At 39.1% G+C, this 22736-nt stretch overlaps 2 protein-coding genes across 2 annotated transcripts in view; one reads left to right on the top strand and one right to left on the bottom strand.

Moving 5' to 3' along the window:
• Window positions 1-2524: 2524 nt before the first annotated feature.
• Window positions 2525-22736, bottom strand: part of LOC111341697 (intersectin-1) — a 32556-nt gene continuing 12344 nt past the window's right edge. The window contains exons 18-40 of the mRNA XM_022948680.2: window positions 22338-22501; window positions 21863-21893; window positions 21191-21312; window positions 20654-20755; window positions 20417-20444; window positions 19645-19842; window positions 14293-14354; window positions 13814-13879; window positions 13260-13366; window positions 12983-13055; window positions 12574-12681; window positions 11863-11961; window positions 11576-11659; window positions 11316-11399; window positions 11145-11216; window positions 10566-10712; window positions 10390-10438; window positions 10095-10167; window positions 9665-9747; window positions 9211-9294; window positions 3986-4080; window positions 3793-3871; window positions 2525-3685 (exon numbers count right to left, since the gene is read on the bottom strand). Of these exons, the coding sequence (XP_022804415.2) occupies window positions 3546-3685; window positions 3793-3871; window positions 3986-4080; window positions 9211-9294; window positions 9665-9747; window positions 10095-10167; window positions 10390-10438; window positions 10566-10712; window positions 11145-11216; window positions 11316-11399; window positions 11576-11659; window positions 11863-11961; window positions 12574-12681; window positions 12983-13055; window positions 13260-13366; window positions 13814-13879; window positions 14293-14354; window positions 19645-19842; window positions 20417-20444; window positions 20654-20755; window positions 21191-21312; window positions 21863-21893; window positions 22338-22501 (2150 nt within the window). The 3' untranslated portion in view covers window positions 2525-3545. The remainder of the gene's footprint in view (window positions 3686-3792; window positions 3872-3985; window positions 4081-9210; window positions 9295-9664; window positions 9748-10094; window positions 10168-10389; window positions 10439-10565; window positions 10713-11144; window positions 11217-11315; window positions 11400-11575; window positions 11660-11862; window positions 11962-12573; window positions 12682-12982; window positions 13056-13259; window positions 13367-13813; window positions 13880-14292; window positions 14355-19644; window positions 19843-20416; window positions 20445-20653; window positions 20756-21190; window positions 21313-21862; window positions 21894-22337; window positions 22502-22736) is intronic.
• LOC111341699 (neuropeptide FF receptor 2) lies at window positions 5814-8940 on the top strand. Its single transcript, XM_022948682.2, has 2 exons — window positions 5814-5941; window positions 7183-8940. Exon 2 carries the CDS (start codon window positions 7668-7670, stop codon window positions 8595-8597), a length of 930 nt encoding a protein of 309 aa, XP_022804417.1. The 5' UTR covers window positions 5814-5941; window positions 7183-7667; the 3' UTR covers window positions 8598-8940.

The raw sequence follows: 22736 nt of genomic DNA, 5'->3' as shown, positions 1-22736 counted from the left end.
GGGATTTCATTTCGTTTACGGCATTCACGTTAATGGGAATATATGGTGATCGTACGGTGCCTTCGGATGGACAATCATAATTCAAAATAACAGGATTCACGAGGTATTCCTTTAGGAAGAAAATGAGTGGGATTTCATTTCGTTGACGGCATTCACGTTGATCAGAAAATATGGTGATCGTACGGTGCCTTCGGATGGGATCGCTTTTATGGGCGAGTATAATTCATGTTAGGTACTTGTAGTCACCAGTGTATTTTACAATAATATGTCACTCCCAAGGGTGATCAAAGATGAATTTCTCCTGACGATATCAATGTATTTTAGAGAAAGTGACAGGAGGTGAGATAAATAATAACTTGGAAATATCGTTCGATTTAACACTTTATCGCATCCATTTTGAAATCACTTTACTAAAACACAACAACCAGTCAAATTCCAATGCTTGTATAGAGAAATAAAATCAAATTGCAGGAAAATGAGAGACAACTATTGCAACTTTTTACAAACCAGCTGAATATGCTGTATCAATAGAATATTTGTACGGACTGAAAAAACTTGCATTGCGCGTTTAGTCCGCGACTCATATGACATATTTTTTGAATACACTCAAATAGATTCGATGTTGCCGTGCGTCTGTTCAGCAGCAGATCACAGGTAAGAACGAAAAATAGGCGCATGAGGCACAGCAGCATGTACGTGTAACTGATGTTATTAGCCTAAGGATAAAGACACGTGACATCATCTATGTGTCCGACCTCCAATAGATCATAACTGGGAACCAGTTAAAGGTGCACTCTGATGAAACCGCCCTATAATTTGAAAAACCCGAAAAATTCAGTTATTTCATTATAATATGAATTTTTAGTGATTAATAAAGCCTTTTCAATAATAATTTTAGTTGAAAGTCAATTCTAGGGCGAGAAATTACGATTTGAAAACCGTTCCGACATTAATTTTCGTAATCACTTCGCAGGCTCAAGAAGACTTGCGCGTGTTTGGAGATTACTCATTTGACGCGCCGTGCTCGTGGCTAATTTTCAAAAACAGTATTTTGATCGTCTATATTGCTTTTTATAACACTAAGACTAAGACTATTTCACTGAACTTCACGAGGTTTCTGTATAAATATAAAAGTGTGTTGAGTAATCTACGTCACAATGAGAGGGACCTCGACGTAGATTACTCATTTGACGCGCAGTGATCGTGGCTAATTTTCAAAACCAGTATTTTAATCGTTTTCGCTCCGACGAAGGGCTAACGCTCGAAACGTCAGCTTTTGTAATCGTTACGGTGGCCAATTTACCACCTCAACTTTGTTGATATATCCAAATTATTTCGTTACTCCCACCGACGCAGCCCCAAACAGTTTCTTTCGAAACTATCAGCCTTTATTCATTTTAATCGTATAAACGAGGTTTCCGTATAGATATAAAAGTGTGTTGAGTAATCTGTCACAATGGGAGTAACCGCTGACCGAATATAAGTTGGCCGTGAGTGCAAAAATTAATGGCGGAACGGTTTTGAATCGCAACTTCTCGCCCTAGAATTGACTTTCAACTCAAATTATTATTGAAAAGGCTTTATTAATCAGTAAAAATTCATATTATAATGAAATAACTGAATTTTTCGGGTTTTCAAATTACAGGGCGGTTTCATCAGAGTGCTCCTTCAAAGTACGTGTAGAATTCAGCTTATTCAACACAAACCTGACTAGAGGGCACATAAAATAACACGAACAACCAGCTAAAATAGAACAGGACATGCAGAAAAGTCAGTATAGGACTTTCTTATAGAAGTTTCACCGCATCAGGACAAATTACGATACTGAGGAGCAGGGATGGCGCAGTGGTGAGATCACTCGCCTCCCACCACTGTGGCCCGGGTTCGATTCCCGGACCTGGGGTCCATTTCTCGAAAGTCCCGGTAACTTAACGGGCCCGTGAAGCTATTCTGTTTTCATTCAAGATGGGGATTTCAAAAGTTTTGAAAATGATGTAATAAAACTATCAGCTAAAGAAACAAAAAGGACTGGTTTGGGTGCCAGAACCTGCTTCCCTATCCTTTAAATTTTGATTTTAAAACCGTAGTTACGGGCCCGTAAAGTTACCGGGACTTTCGAGAAACGGGCCCCTGGCGTCTCATGTGGGTTGAGTTTGTTGTTGGTTCTCGTCCTCGCTCCGAGTGTTTTTCTCCGGGTCCTCTGGTTTTAATCCCTCCGCAAAAACCAACATTCCAAATTCCAATTCGATCTGGAAACAGTGGACAAGAAGAGTCACCCAGTGGAATGTCCATTGCTGAATTATTTATTTATTTATTTACTGCTGTGGGTGTAGAAATGCAAATTCTCTTTCAGCACCAGTTATTTCATCATTTTTGCAACACCATGTTCTTCAGCTTGGCAACCGTTCAGTGACTCAAATTCCTTTTTGTCACTCTTGTCGCAAGGTATTTTCAAACATTACCCACCTAACTAGAGTGCCAGGAAAACACAGAAAGGAAAAAAAATACAAGAAACGCAGAAAAATAAGTTTAAGAATTTTTTATTCGCACTTTTTACCTCACAAAGGACATATTACGACATTGCTGTAAGTGTTAGAAAGCTAGTTCTCTCACAGTACAAGTTATTTCATTAATTTCATATTTTGGTCCATTTTCTTAAAAATGTTTAATTGTATACACCTTTTTCACATCGACTTCGTCTGCAAACAAAAAGAAAATAGTCGAAACCTAGCGCATAGCAAAAATGACTTCTAAGCTTTGTTTCTCTAAGAAGAATAAAAGTACCTTAATTACAAGACGAATTTTAACGTAATTATCGGTAAGAACATCACGTTCTCTACATAGTTTCTTATGCTTATGAGGATAACACTGATGAAAGATTACATACATGTACTCTTGAATTATGTTACTTTCATTTTAAAGAGGCACTTGAAAAAAATACAAATAACAGAAAAGAGTTTTGGTTTGTCATCAAACCATTCAATATCAAAGAAAAATTTAACTTTGACATTTAGCCAGGATATATCAATCCTTTTTTCAGTTAACTAGCTTCAAATGGTATTTTCACAAGTTCGCAACTGGAATTAAAATACCCATTACAACCGCGTAGAAGTCCTTACGAACTACACATTTTCGCGAACTTAGAACTTAGACCTTAAAGGGTAGAAAAAACGACACACTCCGAGGCAATCCCCCTTTTCGACTTTCTACATCAGTGGTTCAGTTAAATTTTCTGGTGTATAAAGGGTTACCACGTCGCAAACAGGCGGAACAGCCTGTATAAGCACAGTCCTCTGAAGAATGAGCAAATTCGAGACTCGTTGGCAGTTCCTTGCTCTCGAACGATCAGTGGATACTATAAAAGCTCACAACGACATAAACCTCTCCCCAACAACATCTTTTACTAGTTAGTGCCACGTTTGACACTTAGCTAAAAATGACTCCATACAGTTGGGCGTGGCGTCCCGTGGTAACACGTGATCATATGCATATTAGAGGCTATAGCCATTCGCTTAGCGTTTATTCCATAATGATTTATATTACATTTATGTCGCATCTAATTGTAGTTCAATCCTAACTACCACTTCTCCCGTTTCAACCTCGTGCAATAACAGTCTTTCCAACCAGGGTCCCCTGCCTTTCGATAAAAGCTTTGCCAAGCTTACCTCGGTGCGACCCAGAAAGTCTGAAAAAAGTATAAAAAATGATATTTCAGAAACAGTAATTGGAGTAAAACCAACAAACGAAAATAGCGATTACAGAATAGGAATCGTTCGTGGTTTGTCACTTTACCGTTTGGAGAGAACAGATCTCGATCAAACACAGTGATGCAGAGCACATCTTGCTCAAGGCTTTTCACCGTGAAAGTCATCTGTAAAGAGAAATATTGAAGAGAACGCATTATCATTGAGTCAAGGAATGGACACTACAAAACTGCTTATCCAGCTTTTTTCGATGGTTAGTAATATAAGTTTGCGAACTTTACCTGAGAATTCCATTTCGGATTGAGCGTCTGCGGTACCACTTTCGTGCGGTGTTCTTGACTGCCCATGCTCACTACACAATAGGGATCACTTTGACCTATGCATTAGAAAAATAAAATAAGACCGAGAGCACAAGTCATCTAGTAAAGAAATCTACATTTTCCACCCGGAGTTACTTCATCCCAAAGATATTGTTTACAACTAACAAGAAGTCTGTCAAACAGCTAAAAAAACTGCTCTCCTCGAATACAGGGGAAGCTTTAACACCTCTTAATATGGGAGACAAACGCCAAAAAGCGAGCGGAGCCCAAATCAGAGAGGGTTACCATACGAATAACAGCAAACCAAGGTGCTGCAAAAAGCGACACATACACGTTCGACCTCGTCGCCTGACGAGCACTAGCAGTGCAGCAATCGAAATGTCGCCATCAGTATGATTGATACCTTGATTCTACATCGTGAGACAAATGATTCAACGCTCATTTATCTACAAAACCACGATGAAAAAAAACAAAACAAAAGAAATCATCAAACATTTTCTATAACATCTTGCATCTGACTGGCTCTGAAACATATCTGCAGAAATTGGCTACAGCTTTGCACCAACTGCTAAGAGCAATAAAATTTTGAGGCCTCTCTGCCAATCACCACACGGTGTTACCAAGCAATTAATTGTGGCAGACGTAGATGGCTTGGCTTAAGTCTGAAGAACCATTAGTAACTTTGCAAGACAATTCTGACAAAGAAATTTGAGACTGAGAAGGTGTAAGTCCCAACGAACAGCTTCATAAAAGTGAGTTGTATACTTCATCTGTTTCCGCTATTAGCTATTAGGTAAGAACAACATTCATAGAAGCTAGATGTAAGATTTTTTTTTCCGTAGTGGGTAAGTGAAACCCCTTAGGGCTCGTTTGAAAACGAAAAAGGCTAATAGATCTCTGTATCTGTATTTTTTTCAAAATGAATCTTTCCTGAAATGTTCAACAACACAGTTTTGATTTCCCTGCATAACATACTTTGCAAATAAAAATGCGCTTAATGCTCACCAATCACAGCAAAACATAATGAGTTTTCTTATTCGGTAAACAAGTGCGCGTGATAGCTGTCTTCTGAAAGCCTAACCTACCAATGACGTAGATAGGAGAGTAGAAAAGCGATACTACTGAACCTCGGTGTTTCAATGTTTAGTTAAAACAAATTGGATGAAGCAGATGTTTTTTCTTTCTTGGAAACCATACATTGTCTACTCCAAGCGCAAATGATTTTGTTTGCAAATCTGACAGTCTATATAAGGTGCTAAGGCACTTTGATAGCGACATTGTCTCGTTCGATTGTGATTCATATCAAATACGAAAATTCAAGTGAAGATTCCGGAAACAAGTCAAAGGCTAGTAAGGTAAGCGATCCATTCCGGAATGGGAAGACTGCGCTTCGTTTTATGACAATATTTCGATGAACCAGTTCAAAAGATTTAATCTCTTTAAATCTTCATAATTCAAAATGACAGAAATAAGTCTGGCGCCTTGTAGAGACTTAACCATCACTAAATATAATACAGCCACTATCAAAGTATCAGTTCTCCGTAAAAATTGCCATCGACTTCTCTGGATGCCATTACGGATAAATACTTTGCACATCAGATCACCATTTCATCTCTCATCTGCTATCTACTGAGTATTAAAAGAAAAAAATTATTTCCATTATCCCCGACTTTTAGTGTTCTGACTAGTGCTTTCTATAAGAAAGAAACTACCTTAGGGTAAAATTTTTAAAAATCAATTAACGATATGTAAAAGATATATCGGACGTTGAATACTACGCAACACATTTGTCGTATTCATGCTAATTTTTTGTTAAATTCACACCATGCCAGTTGCGTTTCCTGTAGATTAATGAGCGCCAAAAGTGATTGGACAGCAATACTTTTAGTCGCTTGAAAGTTGATCGAGAAGTAGAAGGTAAGAAAGTTTAACATCGCGCCTAGGACACACTGCTTTGAAAGCGCTTCTGCAGAGCTCATTTTTATCCTCAAGATTGGTTCTGATTAATTGTAAACTTCGTCGAAAAAAAATGAGCAATATACTCACCGACAAACATTAAGGTTGTTGGTGAGGAAGAAAGGAAAATTGATGCTATAAAACAAAAAAAACAAACGCAAAAACAAAACCTACCAAAAACAAAAATTAAATTATAGTTAAGAATCGGGAAAACTTCAAGTGACTGGATACTGCTCATTGTAGATTGCCCCATGTATTGCAGTCATATCGACTTGTGATGAAACAGTGTTTACTTTTCAGCTGATGTAAACGAAATATATAATGCATCCACTCAGCGATTGAAACTTTCTGTAAAACACAAGTTGAAGACTTCATTATTACGTGGGAGCTTTAACTGTAGCATGTTTCAGGGCAGAAATTTGTCCATCACTTCAGGATAGAACCGAGCGATAATATTATGTTTCACTTTTGTACTTTCCGACTCGAACCACATCGATTATAGTTACTCGATTTACAGATAATCCCAGCATTGATCATTATTGGAACACTGCTTAACTAAACATAAATTTTGTTATCGAGGAGTTTTTGTCGCTGTTTGTTAGGGCTTTTCATTTATTGAGAAAATATTCAAAGCCGCATATGAAATTTTGCACTGAATTAAGAGTGATTTCTAACTGGACGCGAAGCTGCTAAAGAAGGAAAAAGAACAATATTTATTCAAGGGTCTAGAAAAACAAAGTGATAGAATAGTATCAATGAAAAGCCACAGGGTGCTGAGAAAAAAAACATCTATCAAACATAATAACCAATTTGCTACACCTCTCTGCATATGAAATGACTCTCTTGCATACTAAGATACCGTAAACAACATCTTTAACTCAATGGGAAATTATGCCATGGGCGTTTAAAGTAAACCTTGTGGGCAAAATAAAATAAAAATTTGTTCCAGGTATTATTTTTTCTCGCAATTTTGTAAAGGTCCCGGAACTGTGTACACCTAGACGGCTGGATTAACAAAGAGCTGTCAAAGTCGAAACAAAAATTTCGAAATTCAATGGTTCCCATTCAAAACTAAATATGATACACTGAACCAAAACAACTTACTTTAAAAATTATTTATTTAACAAGGAACTTTCCGGTTCAATAAGTGATTCCATTTCAACTGCTAGAGCTTTTAAATTAAATAAACTTTGATTTGATAGGTTTGGGTCACCGCATCACTCCTGAAGCTCTGAGAAAATGATTTCATACCTCACTATCTGATGCCACAATTAACCAAAAGCCGGGTTCAATACGAGAAGGCAGAGACAACATTAAAACGTCAGGAAAGCACCATCGAAAGCAAATACCCAGTTTCCGTCTATTATTAAGAAAAGCAGATTTTACAGCTCAGGAGAAACAGTAGAATACTGCTGGAAACTTTTAAAAGGGAGACTTATAAGAAAGAAATCAAATCGAATGAATAGAGCCGACAGAAAAAACATCAAAATACTGAAATTTTGATGATACCGTCGCACGAGATGTCTGAAAAACGGGTCATTACTACGGCAATCGAAACAGCAGATGACTGAATCATCGGTAGAGAAATTGAAACTACCATTAAAAACTTTTGACGTTGGAGTGTTGATCTTCATTTAAACAAAAGAAAGGCGAGCTTGATGTAACTATCGCATCTCTTTGATTTACCATGCGGGTGGACACAGCAGATATCTACTTGATTTCAGCTTATATCGTGGTAGTCCTTGTGGGTATTGCTGGTAACTCACTTGTGATAGAAGTGGTGCGAAGAAAACGCTCCATGCATTCCACCATGAACTTCCTGCTCGTCAATCTCGCGATCTCAGACTTGTTGACTCTCGTCTTCTGCCTTCCGGGGACGACTCTTTCCTACACCGAGCAACCAAATGGGCATGTGGGCAATTTCCTCTGTAAATTTATCACAACGCACACCATCGCTGGTGTTGGAATGATCGTCTCTGGAATGACACTGACATTAATCTCTGTGGAACGCTACAAAGCTCTGGTGATTCCAATGGAAACGCGATTTCGACTCAACAGAGGAAACGTCCTCTTTGCCATCATAGGGATCTGGATTTTCGCTATCGCTTATGTGTGTCCACTCTTTATCTTCGAAACGTACAGCGAGAAGTACCATCGATGCATCACAAGCTGGCCAACTTCTTCCGCGAAAAACAACGCGTATTGGATCGTCCTTGCCGTAATTGTCACTACAGCTTTCGTTATCATGTTCGTCTGCTACTTTAGCATAGTCAGAGGTTTATACTTTACAAACACGATTTGCTCCTCAAACGCCAACGCCGGAGTGGACAATGATGCGGTGTTGAAACGAAAAATCGTTCAAATGCTGCTGATAGTCACCGCTGTGTTTTTGCTTTGTTTCTTTCCCTTTGCCATTGCAACCGCAGCAGACATAGCCCAAGGCAGCGTTTTCTACAAGACTTCGTATTTTCTGGTGTACTGCAGTTCTAGTTTAAATCCCATCACATATGCGCTGAACAGTACAAATTACCGAACTGCGTTTAAGGAAGTTTTGAATGAGTTCCGATTTTGTGCCTGTTTAGGACAGACTCAAGATTTTAGAGTAGTGGTCCAATAGGAAAACAGCGACAGAACCCGTGGGGTTTAAGTCTGTGCAGTTGTAAGCGACTGTGCTCTTTTTCACGATCAATTCATTAAATGAATATATACAGCGAAGTATTTCACTTTTAGAGTTTACACTTGCCTCAAACCTGTCATATTATGATGCATTTCTAGATAAGCTTTGTATAACCTGACTTACTCAAAGATTTAGTTATATAGAATCGGTACATTGGTTTAAAAAAAGATTAGGTTCCGTTTAATCCCCTTCATATTTAGGATTTCATCCAATATTCTTTGATAAGCGGAAAACAAAGCATTTATATGCAGCTAAATCCAAATAAAATTTTAATTCAAAATTATTTCGTCATTTTTGCAAGGTGTGCAAAAAATACAGAGAGACTCTTCACATCAATACCGAAGAATAAACACAAAAGTAAAAACACCTGAATCTTTTAATATCAGAACTCTTGTAATATTCGGGCATAGTTAGTCCCCCTCTACTAACTATGATTCTGGTGTTGTAATTTCAAGGCATTTAAACTTGATTAGATGACAGTTTGATGATTTTGTTTCGTGTTCCCTTTGGCAATTTACAAATCCAAATCCTACATCACTATCACTGAACTCACCGTTGGGATCAGAAGCTATTAAGTCAACTCCTTGGACCATGGTCACCGTGACTTTTCCAATTCCGCTTGTCCGAAACGATCGCGCTGAAGACAGGAAACGAGAAAGAAAAAAAAATAAGAAAATTATACGAATAAGAATACTACTACTCCGTACCCACCCAGTCGTCACTCCCACTCCCCTCCTCGTTTCTTCCTGAACAGGAAGCGGGTCAATCTCGCTCAACAGTGGTTAACTACCCCAGACGGTTGACCCGAATCACTCTATCGAAAATCCGGAGCAGTCACCGTTTGGCCATCCTGTTTTTCGCAAGGCAAAAGGACTGACAAATAATTAAGGCAACCAACCACTAAACAACCATCTCATTTACGGTTTGTAACTTCTGTACAACCTCCTCTCCTCCCCTCCCCTCCCTCAAAACAAAGGGTCAAGGGAAGGTGGCACCATTATACTAACCTCTATGCGTTTTCTGTCGCAACTCACGTTCTGTTTCAATGTACGTCGTAGAAGCTTTCTCCATTAGATCCATCCAGCGATTTCTGCGAATGAAAGGTAGTCAGCAAGACAGTTACAAATGTAACATTACAGGTAACACCCCAGACAGTTCGTGAAGTTTCCCAGACAGTTCGTGAAGTTTCCCAGACAGTTCGTGGCAACTCATTTGTAACCAAGGTTATGAGGGACAATGTGAAATTGTGGCTTACCCTAGAACAAAACAACATAATACCCTGGCGAAAGCTCGAACCCAGCCTTGTCAAACCTAAGTTCTGAGCACTTATCTTTAGGCCGTCTTTTTTCCACAATTGATAAGAACGGCCGAACAATAGTCCGCTGAACACGAATAAAAATAACCATATCTTATGGCTCAGTCTTGCGTGAGAGTTACCTTTCGGATTTAGACTCAGCTCGGAAGGAATACGTCTGATCAATGTGTGATATGTGAAAGACAGACTCTTCAGCTGAAAGTTAAGGAGAAAAAGATGACATCAACCTTAGCAATTCTATTGGGAGTTTTCTGACACGCCTTAACCCGGAATTCTAGCCAGATGTATAATTAATTAAGTTCTAGCAACGACGTAAGGCGATAGCCGTCGTGAATGATTACACATTAAAAAAAATTTCATTTATTTAATTTTTTTTTGGTTCACAATAGCATAAAGAGCAAAATAATCGTTACGTACTATTCACTTCTTGATTTCTCTTGACGATGACCTCATTCAGCATGATAGGCTGAAACAAAATGGCAAGAATACGTGACCCTCATCACAAATTCTAATGGAAGTTGACAGCCAACTCAGCCACAGTTAAGAGAACGAAATGAGGAAAAAAAGGAAGAGGTAATCGTACTGAGACCCACCTTTCTGTAAATGTCATATATCGCATCTTGTTCATTGGATTCAAATCCAATCCTCTTGGACAAACTTCCTGCAATGGAGCTTCGCGGTCGCGTTAACATAAGGAAATCATTGAAGAGGAAAGCCTTGAGTTCTTTTCCACTCTTAACCTGAAATAACAAAGGTGAAGTTTCAATTCACCGCAAATTTATTGCTTAGATGCCTGTGGTTGGCTTTAGGAAGTAAAATTCTAAAATAGAACCACAGGGAACACTGTTTTCTTTTAAAGTTTCACGACTATCAAGTGTCACACATACATGTGAGTGTAACGCCGATCCTTAATCAGTGGTGTTCTTGTTCATTACACCCAAACTTTAGTTATGATTCGAAGCAGTTGTATTCTTGTCTGGATAGAGAAACATGGCGGTGAAGAAAAGTGCAAAGAGCAATTTTGAAGACAGGGCGGCTAAATCGACCAGCCACTGAATAAGGCAAGGGGATCGTAGATCCTTAAAGGGTGGACTCGGTAGAAGAATAGGACAGATAACAAAAAAGAAAAAAAAACCAAAACAAAAACAAAAAAAGAAAGGAAAAGAATGTACCTTCCATAGTGTTCCAGAATGCAACAGTTTTCTTGGTCCGAGGCAGTTTGTAGTGGAATTAAAAAACAAACGCTACCAAGAAACAAGAAAAATAAAAAGAATCATCAAACATGCCACTTTGTAGAGCAAATCACTAACTTTACCAAACCTTGACGACAACAGTTCACATACCTCTCCGATACTTTCAAGGTTGACGTGTGCTTGAAGCCACTCAAGGCGGTCTGTGTTTTCTTGAGAGCGAACACCTTCATTGACCTGTGCAGCAAACGCGCAAAAACTCAACAACAGAGGAAAACCTGTAGCTAGAAATGGTATGAACTAAATGGTGCACATTAAGAGAAACAAGGGGAGAGCATGGAGAAAAAGAGGAAATGGGAGAGAAGGAGGAAAAGGATTGGGAAAGTCCCTGTCAAGCAGCAGGGATTTCTCACCTGTTGACAGAGCTCTTCGGCTTTTTCAAGCGCGGTTTCTAAGTTGCCTCTGTCGAAATGATTTTCGGGAGTAAATTTTAAGATCTGCAAAGAAAGAAAAGAAACGATTGTACGGCATATCCAGAGACAGACAAAACACAATAAGTCGCATTGCTGGCCTTGTAGCCGCCATCTTCGACTCCATCGATAATAAAGCAATAACACAAAGTAGACGGATGAACCCATGAAAATACTGCAGAAAAAGGAACTTTTAACTAGTCTCGACCAGTAAAGAGAAAAATACCTACCTCTCGGATAAGAAGAGGGTATTTACAAATTCTCTGCAAAGGCTTCAAAAGATAGCTACTCAAAGGAAGACCTTTAGCTCTGGGATCAGCGATACAGCTCTGGAGACAAACCAAGGGAGACAAATTAAATGGAAGCCCTAACTTTTCTCTGTCGAACATTAAATTTCCATTGTCAAATCAATACAAATGGAGCATGCGGAGGTGGTCTTCATCCTCTCTTTAACCCTTCAATCCCAAACAATGACTAACATCTAATTTCTCCTGAAATATCACCCCTCAACCATACATCAAGGTCACAAGAATAAAGGAAATGATCACCAAGCAAAGAAGCTCTTGAATGGTAAACAAATTCTCCTTGTCAGCACCTCAGGAAATGTATAGAGAACAGTATGGCGAATATGCAGACTGATGTTAGGGTGCAAAGGGATATTAAGCCGTTCTATCCAGCAATTGATATATTTTCAACAACCTCAGGGGTGTTGACACAACGATGGAGACAAGATAAACGGAATTTTACGCTTTAAGATCACAGTAACGTGAAATCTGATGCTTGTTCCAGTTTTCGAGTACTTTAACCCTTTCCCTTCCAGAAATGACCAATATCAAAATAATATATCCTTACAATATGCTGCATCGCCAAACAGAAAAGAGATGAGAAGAAACACACATATCACCTTGAGGACCTTACTTGATCTCACACAAAATTTTTACCTTCTCTAGCTGCTTAAACTCCGGATTAGTCTCGATCTTGGTTTGTAACAACTGGCAAGCTTTGAGCTGACAGCTACAGAACCTGACATATGGGGTGAGGCGGGGCAACTAAAAGAATGACATAAAAAGAAAATGTTGGGAATTAAAAGAATAAACTTTAAAGGGAGAATGTTCTACTTCATTCTTCCCAAGCTCTCGAAATCGCTTGTATAATAACTCCAGTTTCTCTTAATTGAGTGTCTCTGATTTATTTACCATGTTTATCTTGTGTCAAAACCAAAGGAGAAGCAAAACTTCGAGTCCCTGAGGAAGATTCGGTATCTAACAAATTCTGAATTCTCGGTATGTTGCCCTATCAAATCATGTAACATACCAAATGGCAGTAAGTTCAGTTTTAAAGATATCTCACCATTTCACACAAAATGTCGCCAATCGATGTAATTGCCACGTTGTTGCTCATCTTCTTTCGAATGAGAAATGCCCTGCGGATCAAAACAGTGCACAACTTAGTGAACAAGCTAAGCCTTGCATTGTATCCGAACGTCAAAAATACAATTATACAGTTCTAGGTGTTTATTTAAGTCTGATTTGGTTGTAATCGTAGCGTGAGTTCTCAAAGTCAAGAATGAAGGAAAACTAAATTGAGTGATTAGAACCGCTAGGTAAAGCACTAGGTAACAACTCACTTGAGCAGATTCACGTTACACCAGATGAGCTCTTTCCAGTTGATAAACACAGTACCGAGTTCTTGCTCTGTCAACAGACCAGACGCAGCAAGAGGATTGTAGAACACCTTTACAAAATAAAGACCAATAGTTTTAACTTTCTTCAGTGTCCTCCAGCTATTAATATGAATGACCGTTCTTTAAAACTTTTTCCTGAGGAACCCTGTATATATCGTATGGAAGTAACAACGCTAACGCCCGAAATGGTGACCGGCTGCTTATGATGGGGGCGCAGCTGAGCTAAAAGGAGAGTGCCAAGGAAAAATCCAACTTTATGAAAAGTAGAGAAACTAAACTCGAATAGAATGCAAGGCCACTGCAAAAAACTATTCTGCCTTAACTCTTCATCGCCGAAAAAAAAACAAAAAAAACAAAAAAAACTAAGACCTCTCTCTGAATTAATCAGTGCAATACCTTCAAATTTTGAAGGTATTAACTTCAAAACTTTAACTACAACTAAAAGAAAAATTTTAACTTCAAAACTCGTCACTTTATCAATTCCGTCAGGCACTTACCTCCCAAGTCGCACTCAGATCATCCATATAGCTTTGCTCTGTATTCATCAATTCATATATAACATTCTGTAGAGGAGAGACAATTACGAATGAAACAACACGACAGCAAGCATTGAGTGACATGTGGAGAGTGTTACCGCCAGAATATCAAGACGTACTCCTTGGAAACAATCTGAAAGGGAAGGGGGGAGGGGTGGGTCAGGCCATAACCCTCAGTATCATACGTCACTAAACCACTCGTCTAAAAAGGCAGGAGGTATAAAGGCATATCAATAAAAGTCATATGTTTCCGTTACAAGCTTTACATTATGACTGCTCCTGTGACAAAAACCATAAGCCTATTGATAAAAAAATACAAAGACAAAGTTGTCAATGAGCCAAATGGACTGAAGGGAAGTGAATATGAAACAGCACTGCTGTGGTTCTAACGTTCGATTCTTACACGAAGTTATTTAAAGTTGGAATTTGGCAACCCGCACCTGTCTCTGTCGTTCTGTTGATGACATTGTCGCTAATACTTTTTCATCGAAGGATCCAGTCCCTGAAGAGAAAACTGAAATATCTAAGAACGCATTCTGAGTGAAACTTTTGCACAGATAATTCAGCACTGTCTTCCTTTGGTAAGAAACATAGATAAAATTCCAAATTTTCTTTTCAGTTTTACGACGGACACAAGACTCACAGTTACGAGAAATGGGAAATCACAGAGGAACAAACGCAAGGAAAAATTTATCTACTAAAACTTATTATTATTCATTCCAAAGGGTGTGCACGCGTGTCAACATTTCACTGAATTTTATCAATCTTTCTCACCATCTAATAGGCTGGCATAAAAGAACATTTTAAGTATACAGTAACTAACGGACTCCGACCACAGCATTGTGATCCGTAATTTTGGAATTTCTTATCAAATTTTGTGCACTAGCCCGCCTACACTAGCGTCAGCTATCTGCGGGCTAGACTAGCTGTAACTCTTATTTTAAGAGTGAAAAAAAAAATAAATAAATAAATAAATATTTTTGTTGTAGTTATTGCAACTCTGGGGACGACATTTTTTCTACATCTTGCAGCAAGCATTCGTTACGTTCTTTTTTCCACGTAGATTAGGTACGGTTGTGTTCAGGAAGTAGACATATAGGTTATTTTATTTTATCTTATTTTATTTCATTTAGCTTCGCCAACCTGCAGGGACACCGCAACAGCTTGCGCCGATTACTGCGGGCCCAATAAACCCACCCATTCCACCCCAGGGGAGGACATCCATCACACAGTAATCTCGTGTGTGGGAAATTAACGTCTCCTACCCCAACACTGCAGGAGACGGGACCTCCATTTATTCGTCCCTATCCGAGAAGACTAGAATATCTAACCATTTCTTGATGTTATAGAAAGGCAGCAAATTCTTCTCAATTATTTTAAGACCCTGAGTGTTGGTCCGGCCGGGGCTCGAACCCTCGACCTCCCGCACAACAGTCCAGCGCTCTATCCATTGAGCTAACCGGGAGGCGGTTAGTTTGACCGCCGCGGTCAATTTTTCAGATCACAGATATCTTCGAGATTTGGATCGATTGAGCCAACTTCCTTGCTGAATCATATTCCTTAAAGCACCTAACTGGTCACGTGCAATAATCTAAAAGTGGACTCAGTATTGACAAAAGGAAAACTGACCTCAGCTTGAGGGAAGTAAAAAAAAATTTGGCTCAGTATGAAAGGGAGAAAGAGTGAACTACTCACAAAGGGCCTAGAAGGAAAAAGGATTGTTGAGGAAGGAAAAAGGATTGTTGAGGAAGGAAAAAGGATTGTTGAGGAAGGCGAGAAGATTGCCCGTACAAGAAATGACGAACTGAAACAACTTACGCGCTTAGAATGCAAAACTACCTTAGTTAAACTGAAACGAAACCACAAAATATTGGTCGTGAAAGAAAGTGAAATGCTAAATGTTTGAGTAATCGGTCAAATAAAGAAAAAAAAAAAGGTCAAGAAAATAAGGTAAAGAGCAGATTACCAAGGATTGCAATGACACACTTAAAAATTTTAGGCTAATTTTTTGAAAGAGGCACAAAACCAAGAGTCGCGAAAAAAATGAAATAAAAATAAGATTGACGAATATTGTTTCTTCGAGGTTTCCCTCGTATGACAAGTGAAACTTAGTAACAAGTGCTCCACTCAAACTTCCTAACGTCAAAACATCGCAAAAATTTTAAATATGGGTTCAGTTAAAAATCAATAATGAAAACAAAGGAGAAATACTACTTGATTCAAATTATGAGATACAAACAAAAACTGTATTAATTTCTTGTCCAGTAGAAGTCGGACTGAACAAAACTGCACAAAATATCAATTTCAGTTATACATCGTTTGAAATATCGTTTCTTAAGCAATTGCCATCAGTGAACGCATCAACTTCAGTAACTCGCTTTGAAAAAAAAAACATTTCAGAAGCCCACGGGTTAAGAGAATGTTTTCTGAAATAACTGTTACGTACCATGTGAAATATTTTGATTGTTTCGATTGAGTCCTTCTTTCATGACGACAACCTTTCTCTTGGGACGAAACTGGTTTTTCAGGTTTTGCAAGCTTTTACGACAAGCTTTCGCCACACGGGTCTGAAGTGGTGATTCCCCACGCGTATTGAAACCCATCACGCTAAATAATGGTTATACCGAACACTGAAATGAACGACTATTCGATCTGAGCGGCTTTTCAGCTCTGAAAACGGCAAGAAAACACTTACACTAAGAGCTAGCTTCGACGGAAATGCGGATTATTTTCGAGAGATATCCTTTAATTGGCTAAAAATAGGATTGAGTCATAATTTCCACGTGTTAATATCCAACATCAGCCAGAAAGCGAAATTTGCATTATACATCAATCAAATCAATTACAAACAAGAATAATTTCGCCTGCTTTAACGAGAAGAGGTTAATTATCGAATTTCAGCAGATATGAAAATCCTTCCTCTTTTAGAGCCTTTTTCGAGTATTCTAATAACCTGCTGCCCACTAAAATCTTTCTGTTTTGAAACACATTTGAATGCAAGAACCAGTTACTGTTGCATCATCCACCTTTTCTTGACACTTAATATTGATAACATACCACAGACTTGGCATATTTCCCTCAGGTAAAACATTAAACCAAACCGATCAAATTACGTTGTGTAACTATAAATAAAACGTCTTCGAGTGAAAACTTTGCGATAGCAGAAATACAACAGGAAATAGTTTCTTTGAAAACCGCAAGCTGGGTTGTACTTGACCAATTGGAGAAATAATTTCGGTTGTTACTTTTAAAATTAGATAGCCGCACGGATGAGTTGTATCTAGACTAAAGGAACGTTCATAGCGCCTTCTACACATGCTTTATGACTTCTGACAAGATGACATTCAAATGTCTTAGTTGGATATTCCAGTGACATGGAAAAGGAATCTTCCACGCAGAAAGAGAGCTACTCCAGTCTTCCTTTTCGAAACTGCTCAGTGACGATGTCAATGATACTCGACACACATTCCTACGCGGTCCTTTTAAATCATTTTTTTTCACCTCACAAGTTTTGTTTCATACATCGTAAACCTTCTCCAGTCCACTTTGCAACAGTTCGCCCCGTTCCTCGATAAGAGGAAATTTAGTCAGTCCTAAATGTATTTATCATTGTTTTTATTTAGCTCTAGGAAGGTCGAGAAGTAAAGTCCTCGAAACACTTAACGCAGTGAACTGTTAAGGCTTTTCTGCTAGCTTTAGGGCAAATCTCCAAACAGGAAAGAACTTAGAGTTCAGTCAAGTAAGGGTGTATGGATAAAGAAAAAGGAGTAGAGGGGGTGGGGTAAGTGTTAAAAAGGATCCTTCAGCTATTGAAGGGGTTATTTAGTTTTCGCTTGGACGGCTCGTCCCGTAATTTGATCATACGTGCTCCTAAAGATCACGCGTCCTCCTTCATTTCATAGCAACGCTCTGTGTAAGAATCACTGATTGGTACCACGGGATCCTTTCCAACAGTCGAGGTAGAGGTGGACAAAAATGCTTTGGGAAGAGAGAAATTGTGTAGAATACGACACAAACAGCGACAAACTAAATATTGATTTTTTTTATTATCCATCCAGCAGTCATTACAATGCGCCATAGTTCTACCTAAAATGTCTCGTTCCGCAAAAGAAACTGTATCAAATGTAGCGAAGAGTAACCTTAAAACTCTTTACGGTGGACAATTTCCATTTTCGACTCAGCTAGTAAAACCAAATTACCTTGACGACATATCGAAGGCACGACTTTATAATCAAACTACTGGAGCTGGGTAAACCGCCTATCTATTACCTTGACGACATATAGAAGGCACGACTTTATAATCAAACTACTGGAGTTGGGTAAACCGCCTATCTTGACCAGCCAATTGAAAAAAACATTCCCTAACTAGCTACTGTTATGATCCGATAACATACCTAATTCGTCTGACTTACTCTCTGTTTGGTTAAAAAATAACGTTCCCGGCAAAAACCGTTTTAATTTTACATCTAGAGATACATGCTTTACTTAACAAAATATACCAACGGATTTAACACATTGAATAAATTTTCCGTAGCTACGACGAGTCAGCTTTTCAGTGCATTCGTTTTCACTTTCAAATTATCCCTAAGTTTTTTTTGTTTATAATTGTTTTAAATCTCGATCTACCGAACGGGCCTGGATAAATTCTTCTAGCGATATACTTAAAAAAAAAAACAAACAAACAAACAAACAAACAAAATGATAAATGTAGAGGCTATATTCAATGTTTTGAGATCATTGAGATGGGCAATTTAAGGGAAGATAAATCCCAAAGCATTTCTGTCGTCCTCGTGCCCTCATTCCTACAGAGGAAAATACAACAATAACAAGACAGTTATAGGCTAGACAGAGTAAAAGTTTAGTAGCGCAAGCCTCGCTAACAACTTCTCTGCAACTAGTTAGTATTATCCGACCAAAACATCGGAACATCGGAACAGAACAACAGAGCATCCGACAACTACCATCGGAGTATCCGACCGCAACATCGGACCTAGCTTGGGTGCGAATCTTCACGTAAGAACCATATCTCATTGACCAATGAGTCCTGCACTCATTGGTCAATGATCAACATCTTTCTTGATAGATAAGAGCCCAATTACGATACACAGTTGGTTCTTTGAAGCGGAGAAACAGCTACTCCTGTAGCCCTTCCAGCAGAGAATAGTTTCTTTTCCGTTCCAGCTCTTTCAATCTCCACGAGCTTGCAGAGTTCATGTATGTGTGTTATCTGTTTTTTCTTTTTGTCCTATTGCTGCGTAACTTAATACCCACCCGTTAAAGTGGGGTGTTAATACCTTAATACCCACCCCTTTAAGATAAAACTTGAAATAAGGGCCCGGATGCTTACTCGAGGAAATATGATATTTGATCAACATCATAAACGACGAGAGGCAGAAAACGTAGCTTTAACGCAAGTATCATTTCATGGAGGTGAACTCCTTGGCACAACATCACTACACTTTACACCTAACTCCCACAACTAACAATCAGCACAATCAAGCGATTTTACAAGAGGCGGGTTAAGTTAAACCTCCCCCCCCCCCCCCCCCCCCACACCAAGATCTGGTGAGTAATTCTCCCTTTTAACCGCGATGAATTCCCTTGTAAATTAGTTGAGAGTATTGAATGCAACATCCAAGATGAGACACTTACATTTAAAACTCTATCTATTGCATAATCTGGTTAATAACGAACTGAATAACGAACTGAATAACGAACTGAATTTGATCGGAAAAGTTAGAGTTTGTATGTCCATTAGTTCTAAGAGCTAATACCTTCACTTGTTTACTTACATTGAGTCGTTCCCACTTTGAGGTTGCTCAGAGGCTGAACGTAATTTGATGGAAACATGCCCGTCTGTCCGTTCATTTCTCCTTTCCACCATTCTCCATCCTTACTTACTACATTGATAACGCTTCCTTTGTAGAAGGTGAGCTCGTCAGAGTTCTGTGCCGTGTAAGGGAACATGGCCAATACCTGCTCTAGTTTAACTGTGGAAATTAAAACAAATAAATAAGAGGACGCAAGTGGAAAGGGTGAGAATGTTCCCAGTTCGCAGTCAGTAGAGACGAGCGAATGGGCGGGCGGGCGAGCGACAAACAGCGGTTATGGTTGTCGAGGAAATGACTTTTGACTTTTTTTTTTTATTCCCTAACCACCCCTGTTTTTTGCAGCCCCGCGTTTTCGCTCATCTCTACTAACCAAGGGCCTTTCACAGGCTCTCCCTGAAAGGCTAAGCTGAGGGAGAAATCTCTGTCAAACCTACAGAAGATCTTACACCACACGAATGGTGAAAATCTGTTACCAAAGCCCTACGTAACTTTAATTCAAGTCACTTCAAGCATCAAAGATAAACGTTAAACAGAAAAGAGAATAAAGCCACGAAATAAGGTGCTCAGGCAAACAAAATATCCAAGAGGTAAAGAATATATCAAAAAGGAACATGGGCGACGCTGTACAAATCACGAGAAAGATGCTTGAAAGAGACGAGGTCAACTCAATTACACCTTAGACTAAACATACAAATCCAAGCATTTATAACAAGTAACCCTTTTAGAAACTCACCTCTTGCCACAGGAGGAACGCTATAAACCTGAAAATCGACAGTAAAATAACACCAAATTACCTTCTTGCACGAATTTTTTTTTAAAAAAGCGACGAAAAACTGAATTATACTCGTGCCGTGATGTGAATGGAAAAGGAAACTCAGCATCATTAAAAAAAATTGAGTTTCAAAGTATCTCACTGATGCTACCAAAGAAATTAAAGCAAGGCGAACAAGAGTTACTCGGTGACACTTACGCTTTCTGTGACTGGAGAGCTTGCTGCTGGCGAAGTCTTTCTATCCAAAATTTTCACATGACTCGCCGGGAACATGCCGCTTTGACGTTTCTTACCACGAGCCTACAGAGACAAACAAACGAAAGCACAAAAAAGGACATGTAAGGACACTTAGTTGTCTGGAAGAAATCCGTAAAAATAGAGAAAAAGGTCTTAAAGAGGATCGTAGAATACAGACCGGACTGTGGAGACGAGTAAGAGTATCGCCCTCTACTATCTTGTGGACAGGATCCTAGTCTACCGCCCGATTAAACCCCCCCCCTCCCCCCAGTATTTCGAGTGGCTTGCCTAACAGTTGGCCAGTAGCCATTAATACTCCAAGGTGAAGAAAGAAACTATGAGTCAAGTAAGTTGCCCAAGAACACAACACAATGACTTCCCTGGGACTTGGACTTGAAGTTTCAGATTTGAAATAGAGCGCAATGATCATTGAGCCACCGCGCAACATAAAATGAACAACAAATAGAAGGGCACAAAGAGTAAATATAATTCTTGTACCTGTAATTCGCCTTCCCACCAGCCATCAGGATGTTTCTTCTTGACCAAGATTAACTGGCCGGGTGAGAGAGACAACTGTTCTGCTGAAAATGCGTTGTAAGCCGAAATCACAGTAGCAATTTCTGAAATTTCAAAACATCTCAAGGTTAATTTTCAAATCACACAAAGGCGATTTTTTTTAATCGAGTACAGAAACAGACCGGAATAGGCCATTTTCCGAATTACCTTTGGCCTCTTTTTCAAAACGAGGCCTGATGCTCAACTATTCTAGTGAAAATGAGTTTAATTTTCATGTGAATTAAAAATTCTTCTCAGATGAAAGGATGAGCACCAGGACTCGCCTTGAAAAAGAGGCTAAAGGTAATATTGTACTTTACTTCGCTATGTGATTGGTCGAGAAAAAGTGCGCCACCTTCCTAACCAATCAGATGTCAAAATCAAAACCAATCACGACTAGGTCACACACTTTTCCCGCCCTTCAGGAGGTTTGCTTTTCTTACTCAGTTCTTTGAGTTCTCATTGGCTCCATGTGATATTTTCCTTTCCTTTTATTGGTCCCTGTAATTAATCTGCTGTGGGTTTACCGACAATTAATGAAAAAGGGCTCAAACATTCAAAAGTAAAAATTACTTAATTTTTTTTTAACCTTTGTTTTTGCTTTTTAGTTCTTACCTGGCTTCATGCGAGGAGCTGCTTTTGGTCCCTAGAAATACAACAAAATCTATCAAACAATTACCCGCACATAGAAATAAGCAATGTTTTCGGCACACCAATAAATAAATGGTATGAAATGGCTAAAACTCCGAGATTCGTTTTCTCACCAACGAGGACTGAAATCTTTTCTACATTTTTTCCCCGGGAAATTTCACGTGTTAGACGCGACGTTGCCTGTTCAACGCAGTCAGATGTCAGTGACGAGTTAAAAAGCGGGACGAGCGAGAGATAAGGCGAGGGGAAATAAGGCGAGGGAACGAAGAAAGGAAAGACTTCTCTCTTCCTCGTCACTCCTTCCCAGACCCCGCTTATTTTCTCCCACCCGTTCATTCGTGCTTCTCCGTCTGACTAACTCGACATCATGTTCAAACTCGACCGAGTCTACCGAGCCGACTCCCGTCCAAACATGTTCAACGCAAGTTCTCACATGTACCTCCGTCTCCCTTTTCTTGACATAGTTAGCAGGAAACAACCCTTGTTCCCCTTGGCAGTTTCCTTTCCACCACTCGCCTTCATCTTCATAAACCTTGATAACATCACCTTCAGAGAAGCTCAGGTCACCAGCTTCACCTGTGTAATTATACAGCGCTACACACTCTGAAATAAACAAAAGCAATTCTGTAAGTTAGACCTTTTCCTTGCTACCGTGTGAGAGATAGATACAAGTGTAACATCATTTTATCCAAAAAAATGATTTTTTCCTGTCGACCCATATATAAAACCTATAGAAAACCATTCAGAAGGTCCAAAAAAATATTGCGTGACAACTGGAAACAAAGGACCACAAATTTGAGCTTAATATGATTTGCCATTTGACAAGATCAATGTACAT

Source organism: Stylophora pistillata, chromosome 8 (assembly GCF_964205215.1).
Source record: "Stylophora pistillata chromosome 8, jaStyPist1.2, whole genome shotgun sequence".
Lineage (NCBI taxonomy): Eukaryota > Metazoa > Cnidaria > Anthozoa > Scleractinia > Pocilloporidae > Stylophora > Stylophora pistillata.
The sequence above is the reverse complement of the archived record's forward strand: the minus strand, read 5'-3'. Positions and strand labels throughout refer to the sequence as shown.